This window comes from Equus asinus, chromosome 16, assembly GCF_041296235.1.
Source record: "Equus asinus isolate D_3611 breed Donkey chromosome 16, EquAss-T2T_v2, whole genome shotgun sequence".
Lineage (NCBI taxonomy): Eukaryota > Metazoa > Chordata > Mammalia > Perissodactyla > Equidae > Equus > Equus asinus.
The window spans coordinates 20,963,535-20,979,220 of NC_091805.1; the positions used below are offsets into that span (position 1 = coordinate 20,963,535).

Below are 15,686 nucleotides of genomic sequence, written 5' to 3' on the forward strand. Positions count from 1 at the left end.
AGAAAGATGCTGGATAAAACGCATGTTTCTTTTTGGGGGGAGGTGGAACAATTGCCTGTAAAAGACTGCAAAACTAAGTACCAAGTGCCAAAAAGTATCAAAGGACATTTCAAGCACCTCAAGACTGAATTGTTAAGAGAGCAAGGAGCTCCCGGGCCACGGTGGGAACCTGGGAAAGTAGGAGCCATCACTATCCATGCACTCTTAGGCTTCAGTTCTGCGGTCCCAGGAAAGGAGACCCAGGGAGCCAGGAATCAAGGCCCAACGGCCATCCAAGAGCCAAGAGGAGATGCCCCTCAAATTTAGACGGGGGCCCCAAAAAGCTACTCCCTCAGAAAAACAACCAGTATCAAAACTGCCTGCCCCACACTTAGAGGACTGCGGAGAAGGCCAGAGTGGGCCCAATCAAAGAAACGTAAAAGGAAATAGAAAAACAGACCCTTCCTGAGAAATATGGGCACAACCCAGCCCTGTGAGGGGTTGAGCCAGGGAACGTCAAACTGTGAGCCTGCTGGGGTCGGGGGCTCCAGACCGGGATTGCCCTCTGTCTCCCAGCAAACACCACAGACCTCTCCAGGTGTCCCTCCCAGGACTGGGGGCACTCTAGCAAAAGCTACACTGGCTGGCAGGTATTGAAATATAACCCGGCACAGGAGGAAACAAAGTAACAGGAGACAGTCAGGTTAGAAATACAGCAGAGACAGGGCCAAGGACATCTGAATCAGATACGGATTAGAAAACAACCACGCTTAATATATTGAAAGACAAATATAGGTAAAAATATCTACAAGAAAACCTTGGGAAGAACAAAAAACTTTTAGAAATGAAAAATCAATTACCACAATGAGTCTCATTTCAAAAGAAGGAGACTTTTAAAATGTGTTTGCCCTGTACCTGCTACAGTTACCTCTTGATTTGATCTCATCAACTTACTGAGCACGGACTGTGCTGAGCGACAGGGCTGGGCGCTCACCACACAAAGCTGAAGAGGCTGCCGGAACTTCAGACGCTCAGCGTCTGGCAGGAGAGACAGTCTTGCAAGTGCATAGTAACAAGTTATCAAATAGCTCAGGGAATGCTGTGCCGTAAGTGTGAAAAAGATTATGGAAGCAGAGGCCTAACTCCTGGAGAAGGGCTCAGAGAGCCAGAGGGGGAATCCCACAACACATCATAACACAGAGTGGTACATGCTGTGGGGCACTTGACGAGGAGCATCAAGAGAGGCATTTCCAAGGAGAAGGTGGCATCTTAACTGTGTCTGAGAGCAACACCCTCCAAAGTGAACCTTCAGGCCCCAGAGGACACACGTACAGCAGCCTTTGGGGCATGTCCGAGCAAACCAAATTTAGAGTTAACCACCATTACTCACCTCGGGGATCAGTGTTGCCAGTGTGCTCATCCTGATGATTCACAATATCTTTGCATTTAGTAAAAGGCAAAGGACACCCAGAAGTTGTCACAGAACCCTGAGAATAAGGCCACAGAAACTCCTCCTCCTCACCACCCCCACCGCTGGCCTCCAATGTGAGAAACACCACAGTGAGGAAAGAAGAGGTTGTTATCTCGAAAACAGTGGTGTGAAACACAGGGCATGAGGTCATGTGCTTAATGAACACTTTGTGAGCCAAGCTCTGCCAGAGACATCTTCCTGCCTTCCAGGAGCTCAGTCCAGTGGAAAGGAGAGATGCAAATAGATAAAAGTAGGACAAAATGTATTCAGGACTATAATCAAGGTACACATTGACACCCTGGGTCAGAGAGAAGAGCATGCCCAATGCAGCCCAATCGCTTTAAGAGGCTTCAAATAATTCTTCCAGCTGCTGGTTTCCTCAACTATATGGCCACTAAGTGTTCAAGAAACGATAAGTGATGTTAGCATTACCCCAGGAAACCTGATTAGGAAGATGAGTCTCAGGCCAAAAAGAAACAGCAATGTAGCATAAAATGAACCTCAGCATCATTTATTGTATTAAGTTATTTATACTACTGCATCTTCCAAATGTTCCTCATGTAGGTATTGACAGAGCAGTTGCGATACTTCTAGCACTGTGAAGGGTAAAAAGAGCAACGAGAAAGCCAGCGTGAAACACTTTCCCCTCTAGCGTACGGGAGCCACCGGGTGAAATGTAGGATGGTACTGGTCAAATGGGATCAACTGATAATAGAATGATAGAAATACAGAAAACAAATTAGTTAATATGAATAATAAAGTTACATGATGAGACGGCTGTTTTTTAATAAGTCTAACTTAAGTTTAGAAACAACATCTAAAGCTTGGAAGAAAAGGTAATATTTGCTTGAATACTTCTAGCATCTCAAGGAAAATGTAAATGTATAAGCTTTCTAAACTTTACTTTTCTGAGGCTTCTTTCTTGCTCCCCTGTTCCCAATTTGTAGATTTGCCCTAGTTCCTTGGGAGGTGAAGAATATTAAACACACACACACACCCCACCAGACATCTTATTGCTATAACAAAAATACAACAATGCAGAAAAAAGTTGTGCAAAGTGATGACAGGAAAACTAAAAAAATAAAAGAGAGACAGGACAATATCATAGGACTAAAACCTTCTTGCATTTGGCACATACTTATCCAACACACTCTAGTGCTGGGCACCATCTGGGTGTTTGGTACAAGAGGCTTGAAAGCTGAAGTCACAACTCCGTAAGCAAGAATGAAGACAGCGGCAGAAATACTGCAACTTCCATCACAAATGATGAAAATCACCAACAGGTTTAGAAAAGGACAGAGAGCTGCCAACGTGTGACAACACAACTGAGCAGAAGCGAAAGTGACTACACCATCAAACAACTAAGGAACAGGAAACAATGAAGATCTCAATTTCACTGACCCATCAATTGCAAATAAAAGCAATCGTGACTCTTACGAATTATTTGTCTCACTAAACTACAAGAAATGCACGATCTGGATTTGTATAAGCTTAAAAATGGCACTGTTAAGGACCAAAATATCAAAGCAAAAAAGCACAGTATTTGCAAGCATAAAAACAAGATCTTAAACAGAATGGAAAGTCACCCACACAGTAGGCTAAATAAAAGCTAGAGATGCTAGAACGGAAAAGTAAACAGGACTCGAGAAAGAAGCATGAGACTGGTACTGTGGTGAAAAGTCGGGGAGGAAGCACATGAGAGGACTGCCGGTTACTAAGAAAACTTACTCTTTCCCCAGATAATCAGGACCATGTGATGCTGGCTAATTTTAAGGCTCTCATATGACCAAGGGCAATTCCAGCTTTATCAAATTGATGACTAAGATTCTAGGGAAGCTTAAAGTTTCGAAAAAAGCAAAAAAAAAAAAAACCCCAAAACAAGTTATGGGCAATTCTTAATCTCATTGGGGTCTTAAACCTCTATGAGAATCTGTGAAGCCTTTTGACCTTGGCCTCAGAAAAATGTATACACCAGTTTCGATGAAGATACCTTGTTCCCATTAGCACAATCTACTCAGCAAATAAGCGAACCAGCCCAGGCTGCTATTGCTTTTCAGCTTGCATGACCCTTAACCTACTCAAAAAGAGACGTGAAAGTTTGCTTTCTATTCCTGTGTTCTCCAAAGTGGGTGTGTGCACACAGCGGGTGTGCAAGATCATTTGCTGGTTTATGAGAAGAAAGGGTTAGGGCTTCTAATTGTATTAACCCAGCAAAGAGAGAAGTTCAGATTTGCAAGTTTAAATGTATGCATTATTATATATTACACCTAAGATGCCCTCACCTTGTCAGAATGGCAGATGCCTGTGTTTCACTTCAGTGGGCAAGGCGTCCTGGGAGAAGAATGCAACTCCCCATAGTAGGGGTTTGATAGTGATGCCCTCACTGGTTTTCAGCATATTCCCACAACTTAGGATTTATGTGGGCCCATTTAAGCACTTTTTAGAGTACATTATCCAGTTTAGTTAACTCTCACCGAATGGGCAAGGGACATAAAGCTTTCAAAACAATGAGACTCACTGTAAAACTGATGTAAGCCTAAATTAACAACAAGAAACTGGGAAAGCTAACACTCTCCTAACATTAACTTGGATGGCCATGAGCTAAAAAAAAAGACAAAAAGCGAATCTGATCTAAAAAGAAGATGGAAAAAAGAAACAGATTTATCAAATTATTTAAAATATTGGCTAAATCTACTATTGTTAAATGATGAACCTGGCCCTAAGTATATATGTTGTGCCCTAAGATATTAGCTAATGATCCTACGGAGTCATAATGACGTTCCAGTCACTGCATTTAGCAACTTATTTTAACATCGTCATCTCTCTCATCCCTTAAAATGTTCATTTTACCCGCTTTATAGTATAGACGGTTCTGCATACATTATATAAATAAATATACATTCAGAGAGGGTGGGTATTCTTTTAACTGATGGGGATAAGTTATCAAAAAATATTTAGGACTACTTCCCTAGTATTTAAGAGCTCCAAGCACACCTTAGATGTGGTTGCTCGATTGTTATTCCAGCTGATCCTACACTCCTTAGCCTGGGAGAAATGGATGTTTGTTGGCCCAGCTCCTTTCCCTATCAAACCTGTTTAGGTATCTTGTATTGATGCAGTGGTACTAGAACAGAATATTTTTTCTAACTCAGAACTCTTTCTCACGAGTCACAGAGGATGGGGCAGAGAAGGCAGGACAAACCACTTTCCAAATCTGTCCTTCTTCCTGTCTCTCATCATAGTGAATGGTTCCACAAGCCTTCCAGGACCCAAACCAGGAACCTCCGTCTGTGTAGCTCTGCATCATCTGGTCCCACCTGCCGCCCCACCACCATCTTTTTTCCTCCTCCAACTTAATTGTGTACATAATTTTAAACAAACTATAACTAACCCTACCCCTGATTTCTGCTCATTAGGGTCAACTTTTTTCTTTTTTGAGGAAGATTGGCTCTCAGCTAACATCTGTTGGCAATCTTCCTCTTTTTTTTCTCCCCAAAGCCCCCCAGTACATAGTTGTATATTCTAGTTGCAGGTCCTTCTAGTTCTTTTATGTGGGATGCCACCTCAGCATGGCCTGATGAGCGGTGCCATATCCATACCCAGGATCCGAACTGGCAAAACCCTGGGCCACAGAAGCGGAGCACACGAACTTAACCACTCGGCCATGGGGCAGGCCCCAGAGGCAACTATTTTTCTCTCTCTTTTTTTTTTTTCCCAGTTATTTACTTTAACATTTCTAAATAATACTATCCCACTATTTTTTTTCCTTTTTTAGGCATTATCAATTTACATCTTCCTTTGGAAAATATAGATTTAGTTCATCCATCTGCCCCCACCAGCAAACATACACATTTCACCTCCCCGCTCATCTTCCCAATAAAGTTTTAATAAAAATTTTGGATAAATTAACACACTGAATTTACAAAGTGAATATGCAAATACTCTTCACAGTTGAGCCAACAGTACACCGTAATGTTATAATCTCACAAAGATTTTTTTTCTAGAGTTAATTGCCTTTTTTCCCATTTGCTTAGTTTTCTACATACCAACCAGGACTTCATCACCAAACTGTGGCTGAATCTGCCAGCTCCCTTCAACACAAACAAGTTGGATATCCTGTCAACTTCTTTCTTCTCCAGAGACGTCATTCCTGGAGCTCTCATCTCCCCGCTCCAGCCCATACTGGCTGCTTTCTCATGCCTGCTGGGGCCGTCAGACTGGGAATTCCCTTCACCTCCCTCCTAACCTGGATTCTGAGTTCCCGGATCCCATCTCCACCTCTTTCTTTGCTCCCTCATTTTTGTGGAGAGTATCCTTCCACCCCTTCCTGAGAAACGAAGCCTGGCAGGTAAGTTTTGAGACTTCCCGTGACAGGCACTGCTGGTTGCCTGCCTAGAATCCATCCCTCCCTTCTTCCCAATTTTGTTGAAGGCAAGGAATGTATTAATACTGAAGGATGGAGTGATTCCATACTAGGGCTAGACAAGAATGTAGGGCCATTGCTTTCAAACTTGGCTACACACTGGACGACCTGGGAAACTTCAAAACTACTGATGCTCAGCTTCCGCCCTCAGAGATTCTGGGGTAACTGGTGTGGGTGCAGCCTGGGCTTTGGGGGGGGGTTTAAAAAGCTCCTCAGGTGATTCTAATGTGCACCCAAGTTTGAAGTCCTCCACCTTAGAGGTTAGTTCTTCGAAATTCCTAATTTTACAAATGAGGCAACTAAGACGCTCTGAGGTTGCAACTTGCCCCCAACTCTAAGAATCCAATTTCACTGACCCCTTTGTCCAAAGTTCCTTCTTGATCCCTGAGTTAATATTTCTTAAGGAATAATGGCCTGTAAGATGGTCAGGAATGAAGAAAAAACTGTTATATTCAAATAAACTAATATATCAAACATAAATTCTCCTATTTAAAAATATATGATAATTTGGCAGACAACAGCATCCTAATCACAAATTCAGCAGGTCATATTATTGAAATGAGAAGGAAGAAACAAGTAAAGCCTTTGATGGAATGAACCCAACATCTACCTTCCTCACGGTATCTTTGTGCTTCAGACTCTCTAGAGCAAACTCTGGGCTTCCATTCATTCTACACCACTGAAACTGCTCAGGTGAACCAGCTCCTGCTGCAGATTCCGACAGCCACTTCTCAGGCCTCTGCTTAGTGACTCAGCAGCATGTGGTACAGGTGACCACCACAGGCCTGAGGTAATCTCTTCCCTCCATTTCTCGGACACCCCACTCCCTTGGTTTTCTTCCTACCTCACTGGGCATCTCTCAGTCTCCTTTGCTGGCTCCCCCTCCATCTGCCTTGAGATGCCAGAGTACCTCGGGACACAGTCCCAGGCTCTTCTATCCTTTATCCTCCCTTCTAGAAGAGTTCATCCACTCCTGTGACTTTAACTACTACCCACATGATGTTGACTTTGACATTTGCATCTCCAGGAAATCTTTTTCTTGAACAACTTCCTCATCTAAGCCTTTCCTTGAAACTCTACCCATGTGTCTAAGAGGTTTCTCAAACCAACCCTCCACTCCTCTTCTCCACCCAGCAGCTCAACAGAGAGATCGCACACAGTCTTCCAGATGTTTCAGCTGCGATCCCTCATCCTGTCAGTGGTTTCCCACCTTGGCTGCACAAGACAATCACCTGGGGATTTTTCAGTGCCTGGCTTCCAGCCCCCAGACATTCTGATTTGATCGGACCCAAATAGGAGCTGAGCATTGAGAGTCTGATAAACTTGGCAGGGGATCCTAATGTGCAGCAAAGTACAGGACCGTTTGCTCCAGAGTCATGCTTTGATTTCTCCTTTCCCACAACCCTCACATCCAATAGATGAAGTCTTCCTTCAAAACACGTCATGGAGTGGTCCCCATCTCTCTGTATCCACTGCAGCCTCCCTGGTCCAAGCATCATCTCTCACCTGACAACTGCAACAGCCTCCCAGTTCTCCACAGAGCAGCCAGAAGGGTAAAGTAGAAATCAGATATCACCTGCTTAAAACCCATTAGTGGCTTCCCCCTGCTCTCAGGCTGAATCCAACTCTCCTACCATTCCTAAAAACCCCCTGCCCCACTGCTTCCCACACGCTCTCCTCCCCTTTCTCACTACCCACACTCGCTTCCTGGCCCCGGAACACTCCCTGCTCTGGACATTCGCACTTGCTGTTTCATCCTTTCTCCTGGGATTCCCCCAACTCTTTGCATGTCTGAGTCCTTCTCATCGGTCACCTCTTAGCCCAAGTGTCACCTCTTTAGAGAAGGCTCCTTGATCATTCTATTAAAAGTGGCCTTCTCGGGGCTGGCCCCGTGGCCGAGTGGTTAAGTTCGCGCGCTCTGCTGCAGGCGGCCCAGTGTTTCGTTGGTTCCAATCCTGGGCGCGGACATGGCACTGCTCGTCAGACCACGCTGAGGCGGCGTCCCACATGCCACAACTAGAGGAACCCACAACGAAGAATACACAACTATGTACCGGGGGGCTTTGGGGAGAAAAAGGAAAAAATAAAATCTTAAAAAAAAAAAAAAAAAAAAGTGGCCTTCTCTACTGCCTCTCTCGTCACTTAATTTCCTTCATAACTGAGATCACAATCTTTATTGGTCTTCCCTAGAAGAGAACTTCATGGAGGTCCAGTCTTATCACTATATCCCCCAGCCTAGAGTAGATTATGTAACACATAATAGGCATTCAACGAATATTTGTGGGAAAAAGAAATGAGGGCCAGCCCTCACGGCCCAGGGGTTAAAGTTCAGTGTGCTCTGCTTTGGTGGCCTGGGTTCAGTTCCTGGGTGTGGTACGACATCATTTGTCTGTCAGTAGCGATGCTGTGGTGGCAGCTCACGTGAAAAAAGGAGGAAGACTGGCAACAGATGTTAGCTCAGGGCGAATCTTTCCCAGCAGGAAAAAAAAAAAAAAATGGAAATGATACAACAACCCTGACTATAGGAACTTTTCTTGGCCACATCAAATAATAATAATAACAACAAATACAATAAAAACAACAATAACAACAAAGTCTAAAATATTGATATGAAAAGTTAAATTAAAAATGTACTGAAAAGTCTTGCTTAGACAAGATACATTAGAGGGTTTTAGGTAATTTAGTTGCTTGGTTTGCTGATAGAAATCCTATTTTGTTTCATTCACTATTCCTAAAGTCTTTCTAAAGAATGAATTATTCAGTGAATTGTTATTATGAAAACCCGTAATCCAATGGGGAGAGAAAAAGTTAGATTCCTCCCTCAAACCAAATGCAAAAGTAAAATTTAGATACATGAAAAAAATTAATAGAAGCATAAGATTTAGAATTTTTTAAAATATGATTTAACATGACTTTCTAAGCATGACAAAATTTAGAAGCCATGAAAATGACTGACAGATCTTAACACAAAAATTTTAAACTTCAAAAAGTTAAGACAGGCGCCGGCCAGGTGGCATAGTGGTTAAGTGCACACGTTCTGCTTCTCGGCGGCCCGGGGTTCGCTGGTTCGGATCCCGGGTGCGGACATGGCACCGCTTGACAAACAAAAGCCATGCTGTGGTAGGCGTTCCACCTATAAAGTAGAGGAAGATGGGCATGGATGTTGGTTAGGGCCAGTCTTCCTCAGCAAAAAGAGGAGGATTGGCAGTAGTTAGCTCAGGGCTAATCTTCCTCAAAAAAAAAAAAAAGTTAAGACAGACTAGGGAAAAAAGGACCTGCAATATATTTAAAAAGCCAAAAAGGAGTTACTATCTATTACCTGTACAGAGCTCCAAATTATTTACAAGAAAAAAACAATCCAATATGATAATAGGCAAAGGATCTGAATAGGCCAGTGAATATTTAACAACAACAAAAATTTACTAACAATCATATTGGTGAAAGCTAGCATAATTTTTATTTATCAATAATGAAAAAAATCTTACTGAAGGAAATGTAAATTTTTGAAAGGCGCTTGGGAAGTATCTATAAGAATATCTATGATCTAGGAATCACACTTCTATGGATTTATACTACAAATGTTTAAATAATCAGTCATAAAGATGGTTACAAAAATCTCATTGAACCCTATTTGTCACTTTGCATTGACTTAAAGATGCCTATGACATACTGTCAAATTTTTCTTAAGCTACTGAATAAATATATTGAGATTCCACTTTTCCAAAAATGTTGACATTTACATTTGTATGTAGACATTTTAGAAGTCTAGAAGGGCATCAACCAGAAAAAAAAAATCTTGGCAATCTCTGTGAAGTAGCAGCATAGATACTCTTAATTTTCTTCTTCGAGTTTTCCGTATTTTCTTGATTTCTGGTGACTAACATATGAATTCCTGAGTTATCACTATGAGTTAAAATAAGCTATTTCAAGCAGAAAGAGTCTAATAACACGTTTCAGGTAATCACATTAGTGCAGAGTAAAATTCAGCGTTTCTACAGCAATGACCATGCTGGCCCCAGGAGGGGTGTCACAGGACATCTGGCAGATGGAAGACTTCAGACCAATCCCAGCAACGCCCACATCAGTTTTTTTTTTTTCTCACTCCAATTCCTAAAATGAACAGATTTTCTCATGATTTGCTAATCTCACAGAGAAAGGGTAAAAAAACTTCCAGATAGCTGGGGCTCTGGGGTAGGTGGGCCCCAATTAAAGGAAGTTAAGAAAAAAAAGGTCGAAGAAGGAAACCTTGTTACCTTCTCAGCACAGCTCTCAGAACATAAATGACATGGTCCTCCTGATCCTAAGAAGTACCACCTTCCCACCCCCACACCCCCCCTCCCCCCACACCGTCCCCCAAGGAAAGACTGTAGGGGCTTCTCATTTTCCACCAGAGCCACCCACAAAAGATGAGCATGCTAGGACTTTCAGGAATTTCCCTGAAGACAGCCCTGCCACCAAGTTCCCATAAAAATCACCTCCCATCCCACTTTGCTGCCTCAGGCCGGCAGGAAAGCAGAACTAGGGCTGCACATTTTAAAAGTGCTTGTTCTGAACAAGCCATGCCTCTTTTGAAAACACCCTGAAGAATCAGCTCTCTGGGTCAGAGACAAGCAATGCAAAGTCTGCATCTCAGCAATACAGGATTCCAAATGCAGTTCAAGCTGGAGAAGACGACGGGTATTATGGCTCCTTACGTTTTTCTTTCTCTAACATTTTCAATAGGTACCCAATTTAACAGCGTCATGCTGATGTCCCTCCCTAAGGAACAGAAAAATTTGAAAATTTATAAGGTTATAATTAACCATTTTTTGCTCAAACCCCTGAATGAGTTTACCTTATTTTTGGACAAGCCCACCTCAGTGTCAGCTGAGGGATCCCTGGATCCTTCCTTTCTCTAACAAATCCCTCTAGATGCTAGAGGGAATAGGATTTTTTTTAAATCCATCATTTAAATTGTAGGTCTTCTGGAATTACAGCAAGGACAATTTTCCAGAATCTTTAGCCTCACTAGTCATCGATTATTGCCTGATAGATATTTTAGGCTGAAACCACCAGATGTATTTAAGGGGAGATAACAAAATACGACCTTCAAAAGAGAAAAAAGCAAACAGACCCCCTAACTGAGGGGAAAGAAATATCAGCAATACACCCCAAAGCTGTCTTGCCACACCAGTGAGAAGAAAGCAGGGGTGAAGCTCAAAACAGAGAAGGCTCAGCTAGAGGCAGGCTGAGAAAAGAGGGAAGAAAAAACCCCAGATGATTGCCAAAGCAAACAAAAAGTAAACAAACCAAAACACGGCTTTAAACATTTGATATTGAAAGAAAAATTGCAGTTTGATAAAGAAAATGCAGTCTGGAAATAAAATTATTTTTCTCTATGAAGCGTGATATGAGAGCTCACTAAGGGTGACTTCATTCTTCAGAACTGATGCAAGAAAGCTGGACTCCAGGCCTTGGCTAAAGAGAACAGCCCAGCCTTGGGGAAGATCCCTCTTAAATTTCACAGCCAAAAGGGATTTCCTTGGCCAGTATTTCTACTTTGAAAGTTGTAGCCACAGGAAGCCACCTCTTTTTCCCCTAAGTTTCAAAAATTGTCTTATTCTGAGTTTCAATTCACTAACAGAGACCTAGCCACCAAAAGAAACCACCTCTTTGCACTAAGTTTCAAAAATTGTCTTATTCTGGGTTTCACTTTACTGATAGAGACCTAGCCAGAGATAAGCTTGTGAATATGATCACCCCTGACTTTCAGTTCTGTATTCTCTGCCACCGGGTTCAAAATTTGTCTCCCTACTCTTCCTACTTGCTTCATTAAGATATTTTATATGTATTACTTTATTGTTTAAAAACAACACTCTTGATATGCTCCTCCTTTGGGAGAAAAGAACACGGCATCCTCGAACAGGATTTACCAGTTTTTAAGTGCAGGAGATGAAATTGGCCCTATTAGAATGGCGGCTGCATGGGAATGGTCAAGGGACATGTGGGAAATGTGCCTGTTTTTAGAGGGTCTGGGCCACAGAAGCTGGTTTATCGCAGGTTTGTGAAGGAGAAGGGTGTGCTTGTGGCAAGTTCACAGTAACAGGAGTTTGACTCGTCTTAAAGTATGGAAAGGAAGGAGAGCCAAGATCTTGAGACTGCTGACTCAAATGGAAGAAACTACAGGACCCCCCAAAACTTGCTGTTTGGTAGTGCATCACAGAGCTGGTGAGCAGTTCCTCACAGTGTGAAGTCCACATCCCATATCTGGGGAGAATGATGTAATTGGTCCCTTCAACATAAAATAGCAGAATTCGCATCCTGACATCCATAGACAACCTCTCCCGCCACTCTCTTCCTGACCCTTTCTTCCGCTCTCAGTTTACCAAGACACCCAGTCCTCTGCTTCCCACTGGTACACAACAGAACATATATATTTCAAATCTGAGCCTCTTCAAAAGCTACGATGTGCACAGCCACGTGTGCATCCTCCACTGTAAGAATGAGAGCTTCTGAAGTTACTCACTGGATATGATAAAACCATTTAAGTCCTAAAGGAAATGTGCTAAGAAAAATACTGGAATCAAGAGAAATAAGAGAAAGATTATACGCCACACCCATGACAAGCACATGCCTGTGTATCAGTCCAAGCAGAAGAGAGTAAATAAACCCCGGCAATTTTCTGCCTACCTTTCAGGGCTAAGGCAGATGGAAGAAATGTATAACTTCTACCCATATGCCCAATTACAAATAGACAGCTAGCATTCAGAGAGATGGTTTATAATTTACACACACTCAGTCATTTTGGTGTAACATTCACAGATAGCCAGTTGTGAAAAAAAGTTGCACCAAAGTTCTGTCTTCTAATTCAAAACTGGTCTAAAAACGACAGGCCACACTTGCTTGGAATTAAATACTTCTCTGGACAGCCACCAGAGATCAAGTAAGTTCTCCTCTTGGATTCTGGCTTTCCTTGCTGGCATTAAGTCCATCTACAATATTGACAGCGCCATGCAGGAAAGGCAGGAACGTCTGTACACTCTTTTCAGAAGGTTTACCGGCCCTCCACAGTGTTTGTTTTGCGCGCAGGGAAGGGGAGCTGGGGCCTGTCTGTACTCACCGCCCGGCTCTGCGGCGCGGCCGGGCGGCTGGCGCTCTGACCACGGAGGTGGAGCCGGCGGCAGCGCCATCGGGGGAACTGTACGCCTTTTCATGAGGGCAGAGAACCGGGGTTAACCACACTCTAACGCCCCCACCTGAGGAAAAGGCCTGTTTGTTCCGGAGGGCAAAGCCCAGCCTTAGTTAACTGACTGCAAGCAGTTGATATAAGCATTCCCAAGGCAGCAAGGAAGTTCTAGTTTAGAACAGTAAAGCCGTCCACTTGATGACGATTTCTCCAGAGTCCGACATCCCGAAAGATGCCCCTCAGGCGCCTCACCTGACGGTTAACCTGAAAACACCTGATCCTCCCTCCGGCTTCCTGGCCTGGACAAAACGACAAGACTGCCCGGCCATGCCTCCGCCTTCGAAACTTTCCACGGCTCTCGGATTCCGAGCAGGAAAAACCGTTCAGTGCACACGCCTTTCGGCCTGGCCGGGAACGCCTCCCCTGCAGTTGGAGCCCTTCCAGTCGGGACCCTTCTCTTACCCTTCCTGCGGGTCGCCCGGGGCGCGCAGACCCCGGCCGCGAGCAGGCGCGGCGGGACCCGGGGCCGGCGGGCACGGCTCGGGCGGCCGCGCTGCACCGCCGATCTGCGGGCGCCGGGCGGAGAGCGGCGCGTGGCCAAGCGTACCCGCTCCGCCCCCGAGTCACCACCTCCGCCCCGTCGCCTCCCGCCTGGGCTGGGCGAGCAGGGAGCCCGAGGAGCGCTGCTCGACTTGTGTCCTGGGCGACTTTTTCCACGTGTCAGCTAGCCGGCCTCTCCGAGCCCCGGGAGGGTGGAGGAGGGAGGCAGCGAAGCGGAGCCAGGTGGGGGCGGTGGGAGATGGAGCGGAGGTGCGGGCGCGAGAAGACCCAGGGAGGAAAGCAGCCCCTAGAGGGGGCGCGGTGGGGCTCCCGGGGAGGGACCGTGGATGGAGGGGCCCGGTGGAGCGCCCGTAGGCGGAGCCGAGCGCTCTTGGGTACCGACCTGGGGCGGGGCCCCCCGGACCGGCTGGGGGCTCCGTTCCGCACCGGCAGGTCCAGCGCCTCCACGCCGCAAGGCATGGCGCAGCCCAGAGCGCACGGGGAGGCCGAGGGCGGGACCGCTGCACCTGCCTCGGTCCGGGGCGGGGATGGGGGGGGTCGGTGCCGGCTGGGGCTCCAGGTCTCACGTCTCGGCTCCCCGCGCTGCGGCCGGCCGCCTCCAGCTCCTGGGTGTCTGCGGGGAACAGCGCCTTTTAAAGGGAACCGGCCGTGGGGCGCTGGTGCAGCCCGCGCGCCCTCCACACCGCCCCCCGGCGGCCGGGCTGCGCACTCCCCGCCCTCTGCGGCTGCCGACTGTCTTCATTCCTTCCTCGGTTTCTCCCTTCTTCCCTTGTTTACTACATCCATTTGTCCACTTCCTCAGTCATTTCTATTGGATGTGTTCAGGATGCATTCACTGAGTGCCAAGCCAAGTACTGGAAAATGTAGACACCGGGAGAAGAAAGGCGTGTCCCTTTTCTCTCTAGGACTTCACGTTAAATTGACAAGTTCATCCGGACAAGTTCATTCCTTCTGGCTTCTTTTTATTCTGAAGTGCACGATCACAAAACTGCGACAAGGGTCATGTTTCGAAGATATTAAAAGTGCTACGGGCGCACAAGGAAAAGAAAAACGAGTCGCCTCTTGCGTCGGGAAAGTGGAGAGGGAAGTGAGTGGCCATGTGGCGGGCGGCGGCGCAGGGGGATGGCGCAGACCCGCAGGACTAGGTAAGCCCACGCGCCCCGCTTCAGCCGCCGCTGCTCTTCCCTCCTGGTGCATGAAAGGAAGTCGCCTGTGGGAAGCGGGACAAGACCATCGGTCACCCATCGTGAATCGTAGAGACGAGGGTCGTGAGCATATGCCCAGATGCCGTGTTCAGCTAAGGGTGATGTTGACTTGGCATTTGGACCCGGCCGAGAGCCTCTTTCCGAGGGAGTCATATCCCTACTCTTCATGTGGTAGCAGCAACAGCATTGGAGAAAGACCCAAGTTCCAAGCTGTTTGGATCAGCAAGTGTTTAAAAGGTCTCTGGGCTTAGCTAGCACAACGAATATTCTGCCAGGGAGTTATTTTAATATGCATTCCAGGCAGAAGCAGTTGGACAGAGCATGATTGACCCTATTTTGAAAGTCACTTCCAATAGGCTGTTAGGCAAAAATGCCTTATTTTAGAGCCCCTTTCGTCAGAGGTGCCCACTGGGTACGGACAGGTTTGGAAGATCCCGTTCGTGTAGTCACAGTCTCCACAGGTGGTGCCCCAGTGGTGTGGTCAGGTTTTTTTTCAGAGAAAAGAGGAAACGTTACAGCGAGCTGTTCTTGTGGGGAGAATGTGGACTCTGGGGAAGGAAGCAGGCTGTGGGTTGATTGGAGAGTGTTGGAGGAAGTATATTGTTAGTAAGATATATTATGTGTATATACAATTTTTATGCTATAGAATGTTTGTCTTTTAATTCAAAGTCACCATGAAGGGACAACCCTATGAACCTCAAAATGCTAGGACTAAGGGCAACAACCCCTTTAGAAGGGGATTGTAAACTGGCAAAACATTTGTGGTATCAGTAAACTTCTGGTTTTAAGTGTTTCCTGAAGCCAGGTCAATTCTACTGAATAGCTTTCCAGTGGGTAGTTAAAAAGAAAATTCATGGTTACCATTGGATTTATTAAGAACAT

General features: G+C 45.5%; 1 protein-coding gene across 17 annotated transcripts in view; it reads right to left on the bottom strand.

Moving 5' to 3' along the window:
* MCOLN2 (mucolipin TRP cation channel 2) overlaps nucleotides 1-14,220 on the bottom strand; it is a 49,358-nt gene extending 35,138 nt beyond the window's left edge. For 3 of the 17 annotated variants that reach the window (XM_070486743.1, XM_070486738.1, XM_070486734.1), the window contains exon 1: nucleotides 1,370-1,508. Coding sequence is in view for 7 of the 17 variants with exons in the window: in XM_044749232.2 (XP_044605167.2) it covers nucleotides 13,982-14,058 (77 nt within the window). In the remaining 10 variants the exon portion in view is untranslated. Of the gene's footprint in view, nucleotides 1-1,369; nucleotides 1,509-13,290; nucleotides 13,729-13,981 lie in introns of those variants that run through there. The other 14 variants (XM_044749235.2, XM_044749234.2, XM_070486742.1 and 11 more) reach the window with 12 other exon arrangements.
* Nucleotides 14,221-15,686: the final 1,466 nt, after the last annotated feature.